General features: G+C 47.2%; 1 protein-coding gene across 1 annotated transcript in view; it reads right to left on the bottom strand.

Annotated features, from left to right (window-relative positions):
* SH3PXD2B (SH3 and PX domains 2B) overlaps positions 1 to 15,787 on the bottom strand; it is a 119,662-nt gene that overhangs the window by 13,407 nt on the left and 90,468 nt on the right. Inside the window, exons 6-7 of the mRNA XM_026658053.1 lie at positions 10,228 to 10,253; positions 1,416 to 1,550 (exon numbers count right to left, since the gene is read on the bottom strand). Of these exons, the coding sequence (XP_026513838.1) occupies positions 1,416 to 1,550; positions 10,228 to 10,253 (161 nt within the window). The remainder of the gene's footprint in view (positions 1 to 1,415; positions 1,551 to 10,227; positions 10,254 to 15,787) is intronic.

Raw genomic sequence — 15,787 nt, forward strand, 5'->3', positions numbered from 1 at the left:
AAAGTGGTCAGGCTTTAAAAGACCACAGTCCCTCCCATGTGTCGCTAGGAGCAGCAAAGATTCTTAAAATGGAATGGACTTTAACATCTAATTTACTTTTCTTCTTTATACTGTTTTTTTTTCCCTGCACTTCCCTCAGCTTATTATCCAAGCCCAGCCTAATTAGCAGAGATGAATGAATTTGGCTGCAAATAAAAAAAAAAAATACTCCACTGGCTCCCACCACTTGTGCATTCATGAAAACAGCCAATTTTAAAGACTATCTGTGGAAAGCAAATTCAGAACTCAAACATGAGTATTCTCACTGGAAACTTAACTATCCAGAGGTCACAAACAGGACCATGTGACCTTGTGTGTCCAATCAAAATGAATCAACCCCGCTCCGTTATCAAACACACAAGCCATTTGTTGAGGGAATAATCTAAAGACCAAACATTATTTGTAAAAACAAATCTGTGAAGGACAGGAAAATTTGAAGGAAACATCAGCAGTTGCTCATGTACAATCTGCTAACAGAAAAGTAGGGCTGCAATCTAGTGTGTTGTGTTGTGTTGTGTGTGATTCATATATATATTTGACTCTGATAATTAGTTTAACTTTTGCTGCAATGTCATCTTTCTGGTTCTCAAAAATTAGGAGCTAATACAATTAATCTTCTTGTATTTGGGTTTCCAGAATGTTAAAATTCAAAGCAAAAGCTATTTTCAGATTTCTTTGTTAAATCCATGAAGTAATTTCTATTACATCTGTAAGCTAATTCTCTTTTTAAACAAATCCCCAAAACGGGGCCTAAACCACTCACATAGTCCCTTCCAAGTAATTAAGTATGTGCTTCACTTGAAGCATGTGGGTTGTTCTGTTGACTTCAGTGGGGCTCCCCCTGTGCTGAAGTGCCTTGCTGCACTGGCGTTTCATTCTCCATTCCACCCCTGTCCTTTTCAACTGAGGTCACCAACAAGGGGGCCAACTCTGGGGGTGATTTTTGTCATGTGGACACACGGGCCAAGATCTCTGGAAACAGGAGCCTAAAGCTAGGCTCTTAAATCCACAGTTAGGCTCCTAAATAAGTGGCTCAAATTTCAGATGTGCTGAGCACCCACAAGTCCAACAGAATCAGCTGGTCTATACCTTGACTATATCCACTAGGAACAGCCATTTCACACAGGCCCCCGACAGCCTTCAGATGGCAACACTAGCAGTCACTGCCAATGTGGGCAAGCTGAGAGGACAGCCTTAGGAGACCCCTTGGAGGTGTCCAGAGGCCAGCTGGCTCAAGTTATTTTTATTTCCATGGCGACACTCTGGGGCTATCACACACTGTGCTGGAGACCCTGCTCTGCTAGGGATGAGGTGGATTCAAAACCATTTTTTTAAGGCCACGTGTCTGGGTCCACAGACACTTGGGCTCTTCTTACCTGATTCATTCTTCTCAATGATATCCACCACCTGACCCACGCACAAGCTGATTTCAGAGCTCTCCTGCTTCTGGTAATCTGCCACCACCACATACTGCTCCAGGACCATGGGATCTACTGATGCCAAGTCACCGCCTACATGTGGGGAACAAAACACAATCTGTGCACCCAGTCACCAGTGGCTCACGACAGCACATATCAGCAACCTGCTCCATGGCTACTGCTGGCCTGCAAGAAGCTACAGGAGCAGGGCATCATTTGGACCCCAGCGTGAGAAAGGTGAATCAAACAGTCAGAGCGAAAAGGAGGAGAAAATGAGTGGCCAGGTGAGATCAGTGCAGCAAGGTGAGGCCTCTTAACCTGCTCCCCACCTCCTGCCTGCACTCCAGAGGTGCATAAGCATTCCCACCACCATAGATGCAAACAGCTGCCTGGTCTCCTCTGGTAGTGACGTCATTTCAGGAAAAAACAAGGGAGGCTTTAACTAGTGCATGGATTTTTGATGGACAGGAGAACAGGCTCCAATAAACTGAGAATCACCCTGAACCTCAACCCAAACTTTTTGGAAGTTGGGCAAAGCTTAAGAGAACAAAGTAACTTAAAAATCTGGTTATTTTCTCAGTGCTGCTGCCCGTCCTGGTTCCAGACAGAAATGCCAAAATACCCCAAGAGAGGCTGTTCTGATGGGGCGTCCCATATAGTTCTGCACACCTACAGGCCAAGATTTTCAAAAGTGACTAATGATTCTGGAGGGCCAAGTTGAAACATCCCCGAAAAGGCTCAATTTTCAGAAAGTGCTGAGCATCTGCCCTCTGAAAATCAGGGCCCTTTACAGTGCCTCAGTTTGGTTACCCAAACTCACAACTCACTTTTAAAAGTCTTGACCTAGGGGGTTGGACATAGCAGCTTCACGAGCATCCACAGGACAAAACAGATCCTCCCTTTCCTTTGCCTTACTGCCTAACCCTATATATTTCAGAGACTGCCTCATGTCTCTCCCCATTAAAGTCCCTCCACAGATTCATTCTCCTGGTTTGCTTTTCACCACTAGTCTCCACCTCCAAGTCCTGCCCTCTGTCTGAAGTAGATTCTTATTTAAAATACACACAAATAACCAAAGACAATGCAAGGAAGACAACTCACTGACAGAGAAAAAGAAAGGGGGAAAGTATTCCCTCTCCTCTATGCCTCACTCTGCCCATTCCCACCCAACTCCTTTCCCATTGCCTCCCCTTGTGATGTCATGAGTGAGTAGCTGTCTCGTTTAGGGCCTGATCTAGTCAGCCCTCTATGCACATAACTGCCAAAGGACTCACTCATTGAAGGCTTACAGGATCGGTCCTTTACATCAGAAACTTCATGGGCAGGGAGGGACTCTGTTCTCTTGTACGTTTGTAAAACACCATGCACTTCTGTGGTTCAAATGAAAATCAACCTGAGGCTTAGTGCCTTTCAACTCTCCATGCTGGACAGGGAAAACGCAGCCAAATGTGATCGGTATGTGTAGGGAGCTTAAGGCCCGCAGGAGAGTTTGCACTATGCCCTGCACATTGTTAGCCAGTATAACTTGCACACCCTGCGGCAGGGTCTCTGCTGCTGTCCTTCATGGCCTTTGGCCAAAGTAAAATATGTGGAGTTATTTCCTGTGGTAACTACATCTGGCACTACAGGAGCTCTGAGCTTGCACTTCTGGAGGATGAAGCTTAAGCAAACAGGGATTTTTAAAAAACCCAAGAATTCAGCTGGCCTTGCAGTTTAACATGTGCCTGCTTGCTCATGTTCCAAAGCATCTTCCTGCTCTGCTGGACATGGGACAAGTACAGACAGGATAGAGAGAGAGCGCAATGCTCACTATGGTAAGAAGAGTCCTGCCAGCTATAGAATGGAATATTAACACAAGTTACAACCAAAAGAACTAAACCCAAAATCCATCATGCCCACTCCCTGCAGAAAGACAAAGGCAGAAAAGTTTTGGTCTTGCTCAGAAGATTCTCAGCCTCTAGGGGGCAGTATAAACTAAGATGCATTGAGTCTGTCCAGCAGATGGAGGCTGGAATGCATCATGTGGGGGAAAAAATGTAACTAGAATTGGCAAGAGAGTGCAAAGCTATATTGATTTTTTAAACACTTTTCATTTATTAAAATGCTCTGGATACAGATCCACTGCCATTGCTTGGTATTTATTACCAGTGCAGCTCTCCTTCTGTGGAACGTGGGTATGGTGCAAATCAGCTGCATTTTGGAATGGAGTTCTACTAACCCAATTTGTCCTTATATATCATAAAATTCTACCCACATAAATGGCACAGCTGTTTGCCTATATGTTATCTGAGTGGAGACAGTTCTAACGAGTAAGACATTGTGGTCGAGAGAACTGAAAAAAAGGAGCCAAGCTAGGAGTTCCTGAATGCTACTCCTGGTTCTGCCAGAGACTCATTTTGCAGCCTCAGGCAAATAATTTAACCTCTCTGTGTCTCAGCTTCCCCACCTGTAAGATAATACTTCCTATCTCTCCGGGATGTGGTGAGGATTAATATTTGCCAAGTGCTCTGGAAATGGAACTGTGCGACGTAAGTGTTGTTTATTATAGCTGGAGTGTTGCTAAAAGCAGGGGTCTTGTCATAGAATTTAGATCGAGCCTGCTGAGGGGCTTTGCATATATTCCAGCTATTGTCCTCAAGTCTCAGATGAAAGACCCCTCCAGAGGCATACATCCTAGACACTTATTGCTTCAGTAGAGTGGCTATGACATTACAAGGAGATAGGATGACCATCTGCAAATCTCAGCAGGGTGTGTATCCCCGTGAGGAAAAGGAATTCTGTAAGAAGTGAACGTCATGATTAAGATGAAATGCCACAAAAATATTCAGGCTGCATATCAGGAAAAGGATCCTACTTCTGAGACCAGTTAGACTGGAATTACCTCCCAAGGGAAGTGATGGGAGACCCACCACTTGAGAAGTTTAAAACCGAACACAATAAACAGCCTGGAGAATACCCTCCAGGGAGAACATACTGTAGGGAACAATCCTGCGATAGCCAAAGCTGGAGGGCAAAGGTGGAGATAGCGGAGACCTATTAGGTCTAATCTATCCCAAATTTTTGGGAGGCTATGATCACTAGGCAAGCAACTCCTCAGTGCCAGGTTCTTAACATGTAAAGCCTGCTCTGGGAAGCCACCGCTATAACAGAAGTTTAAATGGAAGATGTATTTTTAGGACAGTCCTATTCGAAGGCACAAAAGGCAATTTTCCATGTGTCATACTATAAACAGCTATCTGCAGCGTTCCAGGTGAGCAGGGCAGTGCAGAGGTTCAGTTACGGTTAATTAGAGCTTCCTCCATGACAAAAACGGGAGGCAGTCGCCAGGGTGAGTTAAAAATAACCCTCCAAAGTGAACTGAGTGTGCTTTGAGTTCTGGACCCATGTCCTCTCCTGCTCTTATTGCTCCTTTGAAGGGTTCCTGCTTTAAACTGAACAGAGGATTTACCTAGCCACTGAGGACAGGCACACAGGAGAGGGAAGAACACTGCTTCCCCAGACATAATTACATCCGTTGTTCTGGGGCTATTTGCAGCTTCAACAGGCAATTCTGGCACCTGCACCATACCTATTAAACCAGCAACAGAAAGCAGTAAACAGCTACTGGCGGAAGAGGTAGGAGTTAATTCCAGCAGTTCCTTCTCTTGGGGTAATTATCCACAACCACAAAAATACAATGTTGAGTTAACAATAAAACGGCCTATTCATGACTAAGCTTGGGTCTCAGAAATAACCATGCAGTAGATCTATGGTTTAAGATGGGGGAGCAATACCCAGAGGTGTGTGCCTGGGGAGAAAGTTTAAGGTACAAAGAAAGTTTGAAAAAGAACTGTGGGCCAAATAATTGTAACAAGGAATGAAGAGACCTTCCAAGTGCTGCATGAACAGCCTCCAATGCACCTACTGCCACAAGCATGTGGTCCAGTAAGGGGGTGCTCACTGGATCAACAGGCCCTGATCCAGAGCTCAATGAAGTCTTTGGATCAGGCTTGTGGTGCTCATGTTTAAAGATAAGCCAAGAGAATGAGTTCTAAGGGAGATAAGTACAGCTCCTCTCATCTGGGCCAGGCAGAAGCTGCCTCTTGTAAGGCACTGCCTGTTGTCTTCACCTAGCTCAAGTCCCAGCTATGTTCAGCTTAGGATATAAACACACGGCAAGCCAGCTACCAGCCTAGGGACTGCTAAATGGGTAGGTTCACTCCAGTGACAGGCCACCAATAACCAGACACAGCACCATTTACCGTAAAAGTGACAGTCAACCTCAAAAGCTGTGGTGGATCAGTTCGGCTGGAAGTTTGGACATTTACCCGAACCACTGAGGCTTGCCAATACAGGCGGGAAGTTTAATGAGAACAGGCTTGCTAGAGAGATTTCCAGCCCATGCCCATTGTGGCCCTGAGATGTCATAACTGAGAACAGAACCTATCTCATGGTGTTTTGACACTTCCATTTCCAAATGGAAACCGGAAACAAAAAAGGCAAAATAGGCATTTTTGCTAAACCCTTTCGCCTGCTCCCCTGCAAAAAACCTTTGGCTTCACTTTGTGCAAATGTTATTTCATCAGTTCCACTAGTTCTCTGGCCTGTGTGATGCAGGTTAGACTAGATGGTCACAGAGGTCCCGTCTAACTTTAAATATCTCTGAGTCTATGAATGTCATGGTTATTGCAGTGGTGATTTCTTTCTGCTGTTATGCAGAGAACATGCTGAAGGGCAAGCCCCTCTTTGCTGCCCCTCTTATTTGTTCAGCAACTTCATCAGGGCTGGAAATGAGAAAAAAAAATCACATGGAATTGCCATTGATCAATAGTCTTGAAAGGTCTCCACTGTGGACATGCCAGGGCTTGGCTTGTTTTCCTTCTGCCGTCCTTTGTCTGTCTTGCCTATTGAGATGGAAGCTCTTCAGGCAGGGACTGTCTCTTCCTCTGTTTGTACAGCGCCTAGCACAATGGTGCCCTGATCTTGGTTGGGATCTCTAGGCAGTATCGTAATACAACAACATGTAGTACAATTAAAGAGACATGACCAGGTTAAGAATAATTTAAAAATAAAACCAACATCCAAATGTCCTTATCTACGTTACTAGCCCTTTGAGAATCTGCTAGACGAGTTCCACCGTGTTTGTGTGTGTGTGTGTGTATTATATATATAAAATATATAGATATAAAATGTCAATTTCACTTTCGGATTCTCAAGCACTAGCCCAATGCTGCAGTGTATGGGTTGTACACACCTTACAGGTGAATGTGTATTTACTTAAAGATTTTCTATTGGAAGCTTTAAAAAAATAGTGTTGGGGGAAGGGGTTTGTAAAACAGTTTAAACACAAACAAATTAGTGACAAAATCAGACTTCGGAGTCCTCCTGTGCCCCCCATCATCTAGCCTGACCTCCTGAAGCACACAGGCCATCAAACAGATTTTCAAAGGGGTTATAATGTACAGTGCCCAACTCTCATTGACTTTTAATGGGAATTGAGCAACTCACTCCTTTCATTCACCAAATAGGGTTGAGGGGATTTAGCACATTACCACCGGCCATTTAACAGCACATTTGTTTATATCCACGAAAATCCAGTTTATAAACATGGATTGTTCCTGCCACAGGCCCTGGAGTGATTGTTCTTCTTAATGTTACCTTAAAGGGCAGCTGACACCTCTTGACTATCCTCAGAGAAATATGCAATTGGAAAACAATTCTATCCCTGAGAATTTGTTACCAGCAGCTTGTTGTTAGTTCCTTAGGGACAATGTGCATTAAAGCAACACCTTTGTTTCTTGCTGTGTGTGGAGTCAGGATCAGCGTAGGAAAGGGATAAGCAGCAAGAGCTAATGGACCTGAGGGGCAAAGATCTTTAAAGTAATGATCCCTTAAAACAGAGACAAGGGAAGGGTCCATCCCCTGCTAGAAGATGTAAGGTATCAACAATGGTCTCTGAAAAGAATCTTGCCAGGAGGCATCCCCAGGCCTTAAAGTTACATTGACACAAGCATCTTTCCCCTGCTTGTTACAGAACATTATCTAGGAGCCCTCAGGCCTTCAGAACGGGAATGGAATTATGTCTGCATGGGTGCAGTCAGAGTTCTCCTGCTGTATCAGAGTTTGGCTGTGATCCAGCAGGTGCCACAACAAACAACCAATAGTTTCCCCTCCTGGTGCACAGCAAGTATAATTCAAGAGGTTAATGATGACTATAAAATCACTGCCTCTCTAATCCTTGCACCATAATGGCATTGCCTATAAACCTGCCCTGCTGGTGGGTTCGCAGCAGCAGGTGGAGCAAATCTGCTAATGCAGCTAACTGAAAAGCCTTTGGCAGCTCGGACAGACATGGAGTCTAAGGTGGCTGCTGTTACTCTGCCCTCAGGGAATATTCAACCACAGAAACACTCCCCTGCACCCTCAGCCCCAACTCCAGATATTGTCCTCGACTCTCACTGGGTCCGTGGGACTAAGGGCATGTCTACAAAGCAGCTGGAGGTGTAATTTCCAGCTTGGGTCGATGTACACATACTAGCTTTGAGTGAGCAAGTGTGCTAAAATCAGCTGTGTAGCCATGGCAGTGTGGGTGGTGGCTCAGGCTAGCCACCTGAGTCCTGTGGACCGGATTGTACTTGGCGGCTAGCCCACTGCCACCATGGTTATGCTGCTATTTTTAGCACACACTCTCAATCAAAGCTACCCAAGACCAAAAGGTTCGTCCTGTCTGGGTGGGTTGGGGTGAAATAACAATATATTGATTCCACACTGCATACAAATACCCTCCCCTCCCACATTTAGCTGCCAGCTGCTCTCACTCAGTCCTGTAAAAGGACTTTGTGAGACTGAGTTTTATCTCAGCTTTAGCAAAAGAGCAAACCACAGTTTCAGCCTACACTTGTCCCCAACCACACCAGGGCATGTTCTGCGCTCTCTCACCTACCACTCAAAGGACCACCTAAGCTTACACCACAACCTTATGCTTCCGCCATCTAATCTCCGCGCAGACTTTGCTCAGATCCCATTGTTTTGCCACAGGAGAATCAGCCAAGGCCTGACACTAAAGAGCAGTGGAAGGCTCCTGCAGTTGGCACCTGAGAGTTGTATAAGCCATGCTGTAGGGTCCAGTTTTAGACAGCTGCACCTAGTGGCAGTGAGAGCCAGAGAAAAGAGAAACCACCATCCATAGTGCTCTGCTATGTAGCTAAAATCCTAGTAAGCAATGTACCAAATAACACCAAGGGCATGACGTGCCCCAAGAACAAAGAAAACCCTGTGTTCTCAGGGGGCCACTGTTCTCTCTGCCATCACGTGGTAGGGCAATATTTGACTGGAGAGTTCTTAATAGTCCTCCAGAAGCTTTGTTCAGACTAACTGATGCTGGGAACTTTTCGAAAAGGCACAAGCTATAGGTGTACCAAGAGGCAGAAAAGGAGGATAAAGGAATGATAGACATCAGCACCAAAGCCCAGAATCAATGGTAGGTACCTGATGAGAAAGACACCATGAAGTCTTGTGTTGGAGGGACGCCCTTCAGAGCCAATGAGAACAGAGAAGATGGAGCTAAGACTTTGGGTGTGTGTACACAGCTCTGTCAACACATCCAATATATCACACGCCCGGGCCAATTCTCCAGGAGCAGGGATTGACTGGCACCTGCAGCTCCACATTTCCAGCCCAAAACAAAGCTTCTGTCCTCTGCCTGAAGACCTTTAGGATAGTCCCTCCAATCTGCACAGACTGTACTGAGCTGCTCAGATCTAGTAGTCAGGGCTCAACAGGAGACTGTTGTACAGGCCTTTCCATCCTGAGTGGACAGTCACAAAACCCAGTGGATGTTCTTTTCCCAGCCCCTCATCAATCCCTCAAGTCAACCAGCAACAAAACAGAGCTGTGGGGTGTGAGATAGCTTCTTGCAAGGGGCCCCTGATTTCCCCACACAGAAACAGCCGGTGTCGCCCAGCGGAAAGGCAAAGCAAGAGCAAGGCCCAAGCGGGGAGTGGCTGTTACTACCTCTCTGAAGGAAAGAAGCCGTTCTCTGGATAAACCCTAATGAAGGAACAAAATGGTGGAAAAAGAAAGCATGAGGGAAGGGGGAAATAAACATGGAGGTGAAGGTGATGGTGGGAATGGTTAGCTCAACAACAAACAATCCTGTAGCCCTGAATAGGTGGAGAGCAATATGCTCCAGCTATTCCCCTTCTGCCCTTCCAACTGCGCCAGCACAACCCTATGCTGAGATCTGCAAGGGGGAAATGGAAGAGGGTTGTTCCACTGTCCCCATGCCACCAGGATTCCCTCTGCCCCTTATATGTACTACACTCTAGAAGGACAGGGGAAGTCCATTATCTTTGGAGGCCCCTATATACCTGCAGGGACACCATACAGGAGGCAGAGAAGAGCCTAGAATTGGAGCTCACAATGGTTTGCAATGAAACACATTGATGGGCTGCCGGGAAATCAGCCTCCTGTTCACATTCATCCCTTGCTCAATCTCTCCCACCAGCATCTAGGGTGAAGCAGTAACCAAGTTAGGGAGCAGAGGAAGGAAAAGATCCAAGCAGAGAGGCTCACTCCACTTCTGTGACTCGAGATGGAGCTCCTAAGATGATGACCGCCAACCTCTCTCCCACCACTTATTGGTGCTGCAGCTGATCAATAGATGTGTACAAGCTGGTGTTATGGACTCTTCCCCCCACCCTCCAAAACTTGTGCTGCCTGGACAGGTTACAATGGCAGCAAGACAAAAGGCAGGAGATGCTGAAATTAAAGAAGAAAAAATTGTCCTTACCAGACTTCTTCTTTCCAATGGGTTCCCTGGAAAGGAGAGAAAAGGGGAAGATCAGCAAAGAAAGGGGATACACTGAGCCATCTAACTTTGAGACAGCACGTATTAGTGTGGTTTAGTGGTTAGAGCAGAGGCCTCCAGACAGGGCCCCGGGTTCTATTCCTGGCTTTGCCACTGACTCACCATGTGACCAGTTGCTTTTCCGATGGAGGAGTCCCAGCATGATCAGCCTTTCAAATAGCTGTTTCTCCCACTGATGTGTATTCCTTTCCGGGACTCTTTTTACACAGTGAAGTTCAGTTCTTGAAAGGTTCCCCACTTGCCCTCCCCTAGCTGCCTGGCCTGGGAGCCACAGTTCTGACATGGTGGCTTGGAGAAACAGGACAGGAACTAGTGTTGGTCTGACCAAGACATTTCCAGCAGTGGGGGCCCAACTTGTACACTAGCAGTGATCCAATGTGATTTTAACACAAACATAGGCTCCTACTGAACATGAACACTACTCTGAAGACATCTGGAGATTTACAGATTCTAAGGGCAGAAAGAACCATTGTAATCAGTGACCTCCTGTGTAACACAGGCCATAGAACTTCCTCCATATAACTCCTAGAGCAGATCTTTTAGAAAAACATCCAATCATGATTTAAAAATTGCCAGTGACAAAGAATCCACCACAACCCTTGGTAAGTTGTTCCAACAGTTAATTATTCTTACTGTTAAAAATTTACACCTTATTTCTAGTCTGAATTTGACTAACTTCAACTTCCAGCCATTGGATCATGTTATACTGTACCTTTCTCTGCTAAACTGAAGAACCCATTATTAAATATTTGTTCCCCAGGTAGGTACTTCTAGATCAGGGGTCGGCAACCTTTCAGAAGTGGTGTGCCGAGTCTTCACTTATTCACTTTAACTTAAGGTTTCACATGCCGGTAAGACATTTTAACGTTTTTTAGAAGGTCTCTCTCTATAAGTCTATATTATATAACTAAACTAGTGTTGTATGTAAAGTAAACAAGGTTTTCAAAATGTTTAAGCTTAATTTAAAATTAAATTAAAATGCTGATCTTACGCCGCCGGCCCACTCAGCCCGCTGCCAGCCTGGGGTTCCGTTCACCTAGTTTGGCAGTGGGCTGAGCGGGGCCTGCGGGACCCCGGCTGGCAAGGGGCCGGCAGCTGGGACCCCAGACCAGGGGTGCAGGTGGGAATGTGGGGGGTGGGTGCAGGAGCTCCCGTTTGGTGCTCAGGATGGGGGTGGGGATGTGGGGGGGGGTGCAGGAGTCAGAACGGGGGCTGGAGGTGTGTGAGAGGTTGCAGGGGTCAGGGCAGAGGGCTGGGTGTGTGTGAGGTGATGCAGGGGTCGGGCGGAGGGCTGGGTGTGTGGAGGGGATGCAGGGGTCAGGGCAGAGGGCTGGGTGTGTGTGAGGGGGTGCAGGGGTCAGGGCAGGGACCCCAGACCGGGGGTGCAGGAGCTCCTGTTTGGTGCTCAGGGTGGGGGTGGGGATGTGGGGGGGGTGCAAGAGTCAGGGCATGGGGTGTAGGGGGGCTGGATATGTGGGGGGTGCAGGAGTCAGAACGGGGGCTGGAGGTGTGTGAGGGGGTACAGGGGTCAGGGCAGAGGGCTGGGTGTGTGTGAGAGGGTGCAGGGGTCAGGACAGAAGGCTGGGTGTGTGTGGGGGGGTTCAGGGCAGAGGGCTGGGTGTGTGTGTGGGAGTGCAGGGGTCAGGGCAGAAGGCTGGGTGTGTGTGGGGGGGTTCATGTGTCAGGGCAGAGGGCTGGGGTGCTCGGCTCGTGGGGGTGCTCATGGCAGGGGGCTGGAGGGGATATGCCCCGTTCCCACCCCTTTCCCCAGGGCCCCGTCCCCACCTCTTCTCTGCTTCCTCCCCGGAGCAGCGAGCACGCTGTGGCTCGGCTCCACTCTGCTTCCCCTCCTCCTCGCAAGGGCGATCAGCTGATCGGCGGCAAGGAAAAGGAGGGGAGGGGCAGGAAAGCACCACGCTGGGGGAAGAAGGGAGCTTGGCTGCCGGCATGACCAAGCTTCTGCCTCCTGCCCCCGCAGGAGAAATCGATGGGCGGGGGGGCAGGACCCCGGCAGGCAGCAGTGTGCCATCAAAAATCGGCTCGCGTGCCGTCTTTGGCACGTGTGCCGCAGGTTGCTGACCCCCGTTCTAGATCATAATCCAATCACCCTTAACCATCTCTTGCTTAAACTAAATACACCTCTACCCCAATCTAACACGAATTTGGATATAACGCAGTAAAGCAGTGCTCCGGGGGGGCAGGGCTGCGCACTCCGGCAGATCAAAGCAAGTTCGATATAACGTGGTTTCACCTATAACACGGTAAGACTTTTTGGCCACCGAGGACAGCATTATATCAAGGTAGAGGTGTAGATTGAGCTCCTTGAGCCTATCACCATAAGGCAGGTTTTCTAATCCTTTAATCATTCACGTGGCTCTTATCCGAACTGTCTCCAATTTATAAACATCCTACTTGAATGGGGGTGGAGGGGCGCGCCAGAAGTAGGCACAGTATTCCAGCAGCGGTCACACCGGATCCAAATGCAGGGGTAAAATAACCTCTCCACTCCAACATGAGATTCTCCCATTCATGCATCCAAGGAATGCCATTAGCCCTTTTGGCCACAGCATTGCATTGGGAGCTCAGGTTCAGTTGATTATCCAGCATGAGCCCCCAAATCTTTTTTAGAATCACTGCTCCCCAAGACAAAGCCCCCCCATCCTGTAATTATGGCCTACGTTCCTTGATCCTAGATATATACATTTACATTTAGCCATATTAAAATACATATTGCTTGCTTGTGCCCAGTTTACCAAACAATCCAGATCATTCTGAATCAGTGACCTGTCCTCTTCACTGTTTACCACTGCCCCAATTTCTGCGTCATCTGCAAACTCTGTCAACTTTATCAGTGATGATTTTATGTTTTCTTCCAGGTCACTGATAAAAATGTTAAATTGTGTAAGGCCAAGAACAGATCCAGGCAGGACCCCACTAGAAACACATTGGCAAGATGATTGTTCCGCATTTACAATTATATTTTGAGACCTTTTTAATCCACTTAATATGTGCCATATTAATTTTATCTCATTCTATTTTTTTATATCAAAATGTTATGCAGTACCAAATGAAACACCTTACAGAAATCTAAATATATTCCATCAACACTATTATCTTTATTAAACACATTTGTAATCTCATTTAAAAAATCAAGTTAGTTTGATAGAATCTATATTCCATAAGCCCATATTGATTGGCATTAATTCTATTACCCTCCTTTAATTCTTTATTAATCAGGTCCTGTATCAGCTGCTCCATTATCTTGCCTGGGATCGATGTCAGCATGACAGGCCTATCTATAATTACGCAGGTCACCCCATTAAATATTGGCACAACACTAGCTTTCTTCCAGTCTTTTGGAACTACCCCAGTGTTCCACGACTTATTGAAAATCAACATTAATGGTCCAGAGAGTTTCTCTGCCAACTTCAAGCTCTTGGATGCAAGTTATCTGGACCTACTGATTTAAAAATCTCTAACTCTAGTAGCTCTGTTTAACGTCCTCCCGAGATACCAGTGGAATGGAAAGAGTGTTATCATCATATGATCATATGATGAAACTACATCATCTGTTGTTTTTTCCCAAATACAGAACAGAAATATTTATATCCCTGCCGGAGAGGGAGCATTGCAATTTCTCAGGGTCTTGAGATTCCCTCAGGGACAAGAGACAGCGGTTGCCCAGTGTATTGGGGGAGCTCAGATTCTTGAACGCCAAACCCAAACACCTTGCTGGATACTACTATGGGAAGGAGGGGATGTACATCAGGGTTTTGGGAGCAGATGGTCAGAGCAGGAGAGCATTTCACAAGGGGTGCAAGAGGGTTTGGTGGGTAGGGGGTGGAAATAAGGTAGCAAGAGGGCTTGTCCTGGAGTTGGGGAAGGTATTGGCAGCATGGGGGGGTGGGGGTGAGGAAGGGGAGAGGGTAACCACATATCCCCTGGACCTTCCAGTTCCACTTCCACTATTTTCACTTTACTAAGGAACTTAGAGTCCAGCTAACTCAGCCGTGGGGCCCATACACAACTACCCTGTGAGTACAATAACGTCTAGGGCATTTCAGCATTTAAAAAACACCCAGGATGCCAGGGCAGGCCTCCAAAACCAGTATGTTCACAATAACCTGGGACACCTGGCCAGCTTTACCTGTAAGAAAATTTGCCAGCATGTTCATCAACTGCTAGTTGTCTGCCCATATTTCGAAGAGGGCAACCCTGTGCCTGACACTTGTGGTAATTACAGGTCTGTGGGGACAGAGATTGTTTTACATCACTTAGCACAATGGAACCCTGATCCCCCACTGGGGCCTCTAGACACTACTGGAATATGAATTAATAATAATCAACCTACCATTTGGCCACCCCTCTTCCCAATCCACAAGTGAATCCTAGCCCGTCTGGATGAAGGAGCGCATATGATGCATCACTCCTTCTATCCTAAAGCAGGAGTAAGACACACACGCAGGCACACGCACGCACTTGCTTCCAAGGATGACAACATCCACAGGGCCAACCTTGCAATACAGGGGACCTTCCCCAGGCTCGCAGTTTCCTGATCACTGCTGGAAGGTGATATTCAGCAGGCCCAAGAGTTGCTGAGACTGCATGAGAGGCTGAGGCCCCAGAAGCATAGGGCCGACAAACAGCCACTTCTTTTGCTTGTGAAGTCCATGAGCAAAACAAGCTCCCCTTCCCACTTGGTCTAAGGCCAAATGACGAGGCAGCTCCAGGATCAGTAAGAAAGGGAGCCAGGACAGAGCTCTGCTGAGTTTTCTATCAAACTTATCAGCATTTTAAGAACTTCACTATTGCAAATGTAAAATTTTATTCCCTGAAGCGCTGGGGTGATTCCGGGACTCAGTCTGCTGCCTTCAGAGACCAGCCTTTCATCCTGTCAACATGTGTTTCCAATCCGCTGAGTGAACGCAGAGCCCACGTCACAGCTCGAGAGGTACCCGCCAAGGAACTCTCCCTGACCCTGCCCTCCACTTGGCCTAGCCTGTCCCAGCTCTAAAGGGAAGCAGGTGATCAGGGGGTGAGAGGGGCTGTGGAAACCACCCTCAGCCAAACCACTAAGCACCAAATGGGAACTTCTACGTTTTAACCCCTCCTAGGCCAGGCCCTGATACACCTCCCGGTTTCATCTTCTCAGGGGCTGTGTGTATACCTCCCGCTCCCAAATAAAGAGGGTGGCACGAGAGTCACAGGACAGTTGGGATGTCTGGTCTCCTCAGGTGCTAACGTGGTCTAAAGTCACAACACAAAGGGAAAGGAGGAGCTTTGCTTCTACCCTACAGGGCATGGTTTGCCCTGTTTCTTTACTCTGTGGCTGATGTTCCTACCCTCCTCACCACTCCAGATCCACTTCCCCCATTCCAGGCACATGCTGGTGGGGAGGGAACGCAGGGGGACCATATTTCCTTAGGCCAGTGCCCAAGGTGAGTGCTCCTCCCCTTCTCACTGTTCCCACAACCACTCACCA

The sequence above is a fragment of the Terrapene carolina genome, unplaced genomic scaffold (genome assembly GCF_002925995.2).
Source record: "Terrapene carolina triunguis isolate 2854851 unplaced genomic scaffold, T_m_triunguis-2.0 Scaffold395, whole genome shotgun sequence".
Lineage (NCBI taxonomy): Eukaryota > Metazoa > Chordata > Testudines > Emydidae > Terrapene > Terrapene triunguis.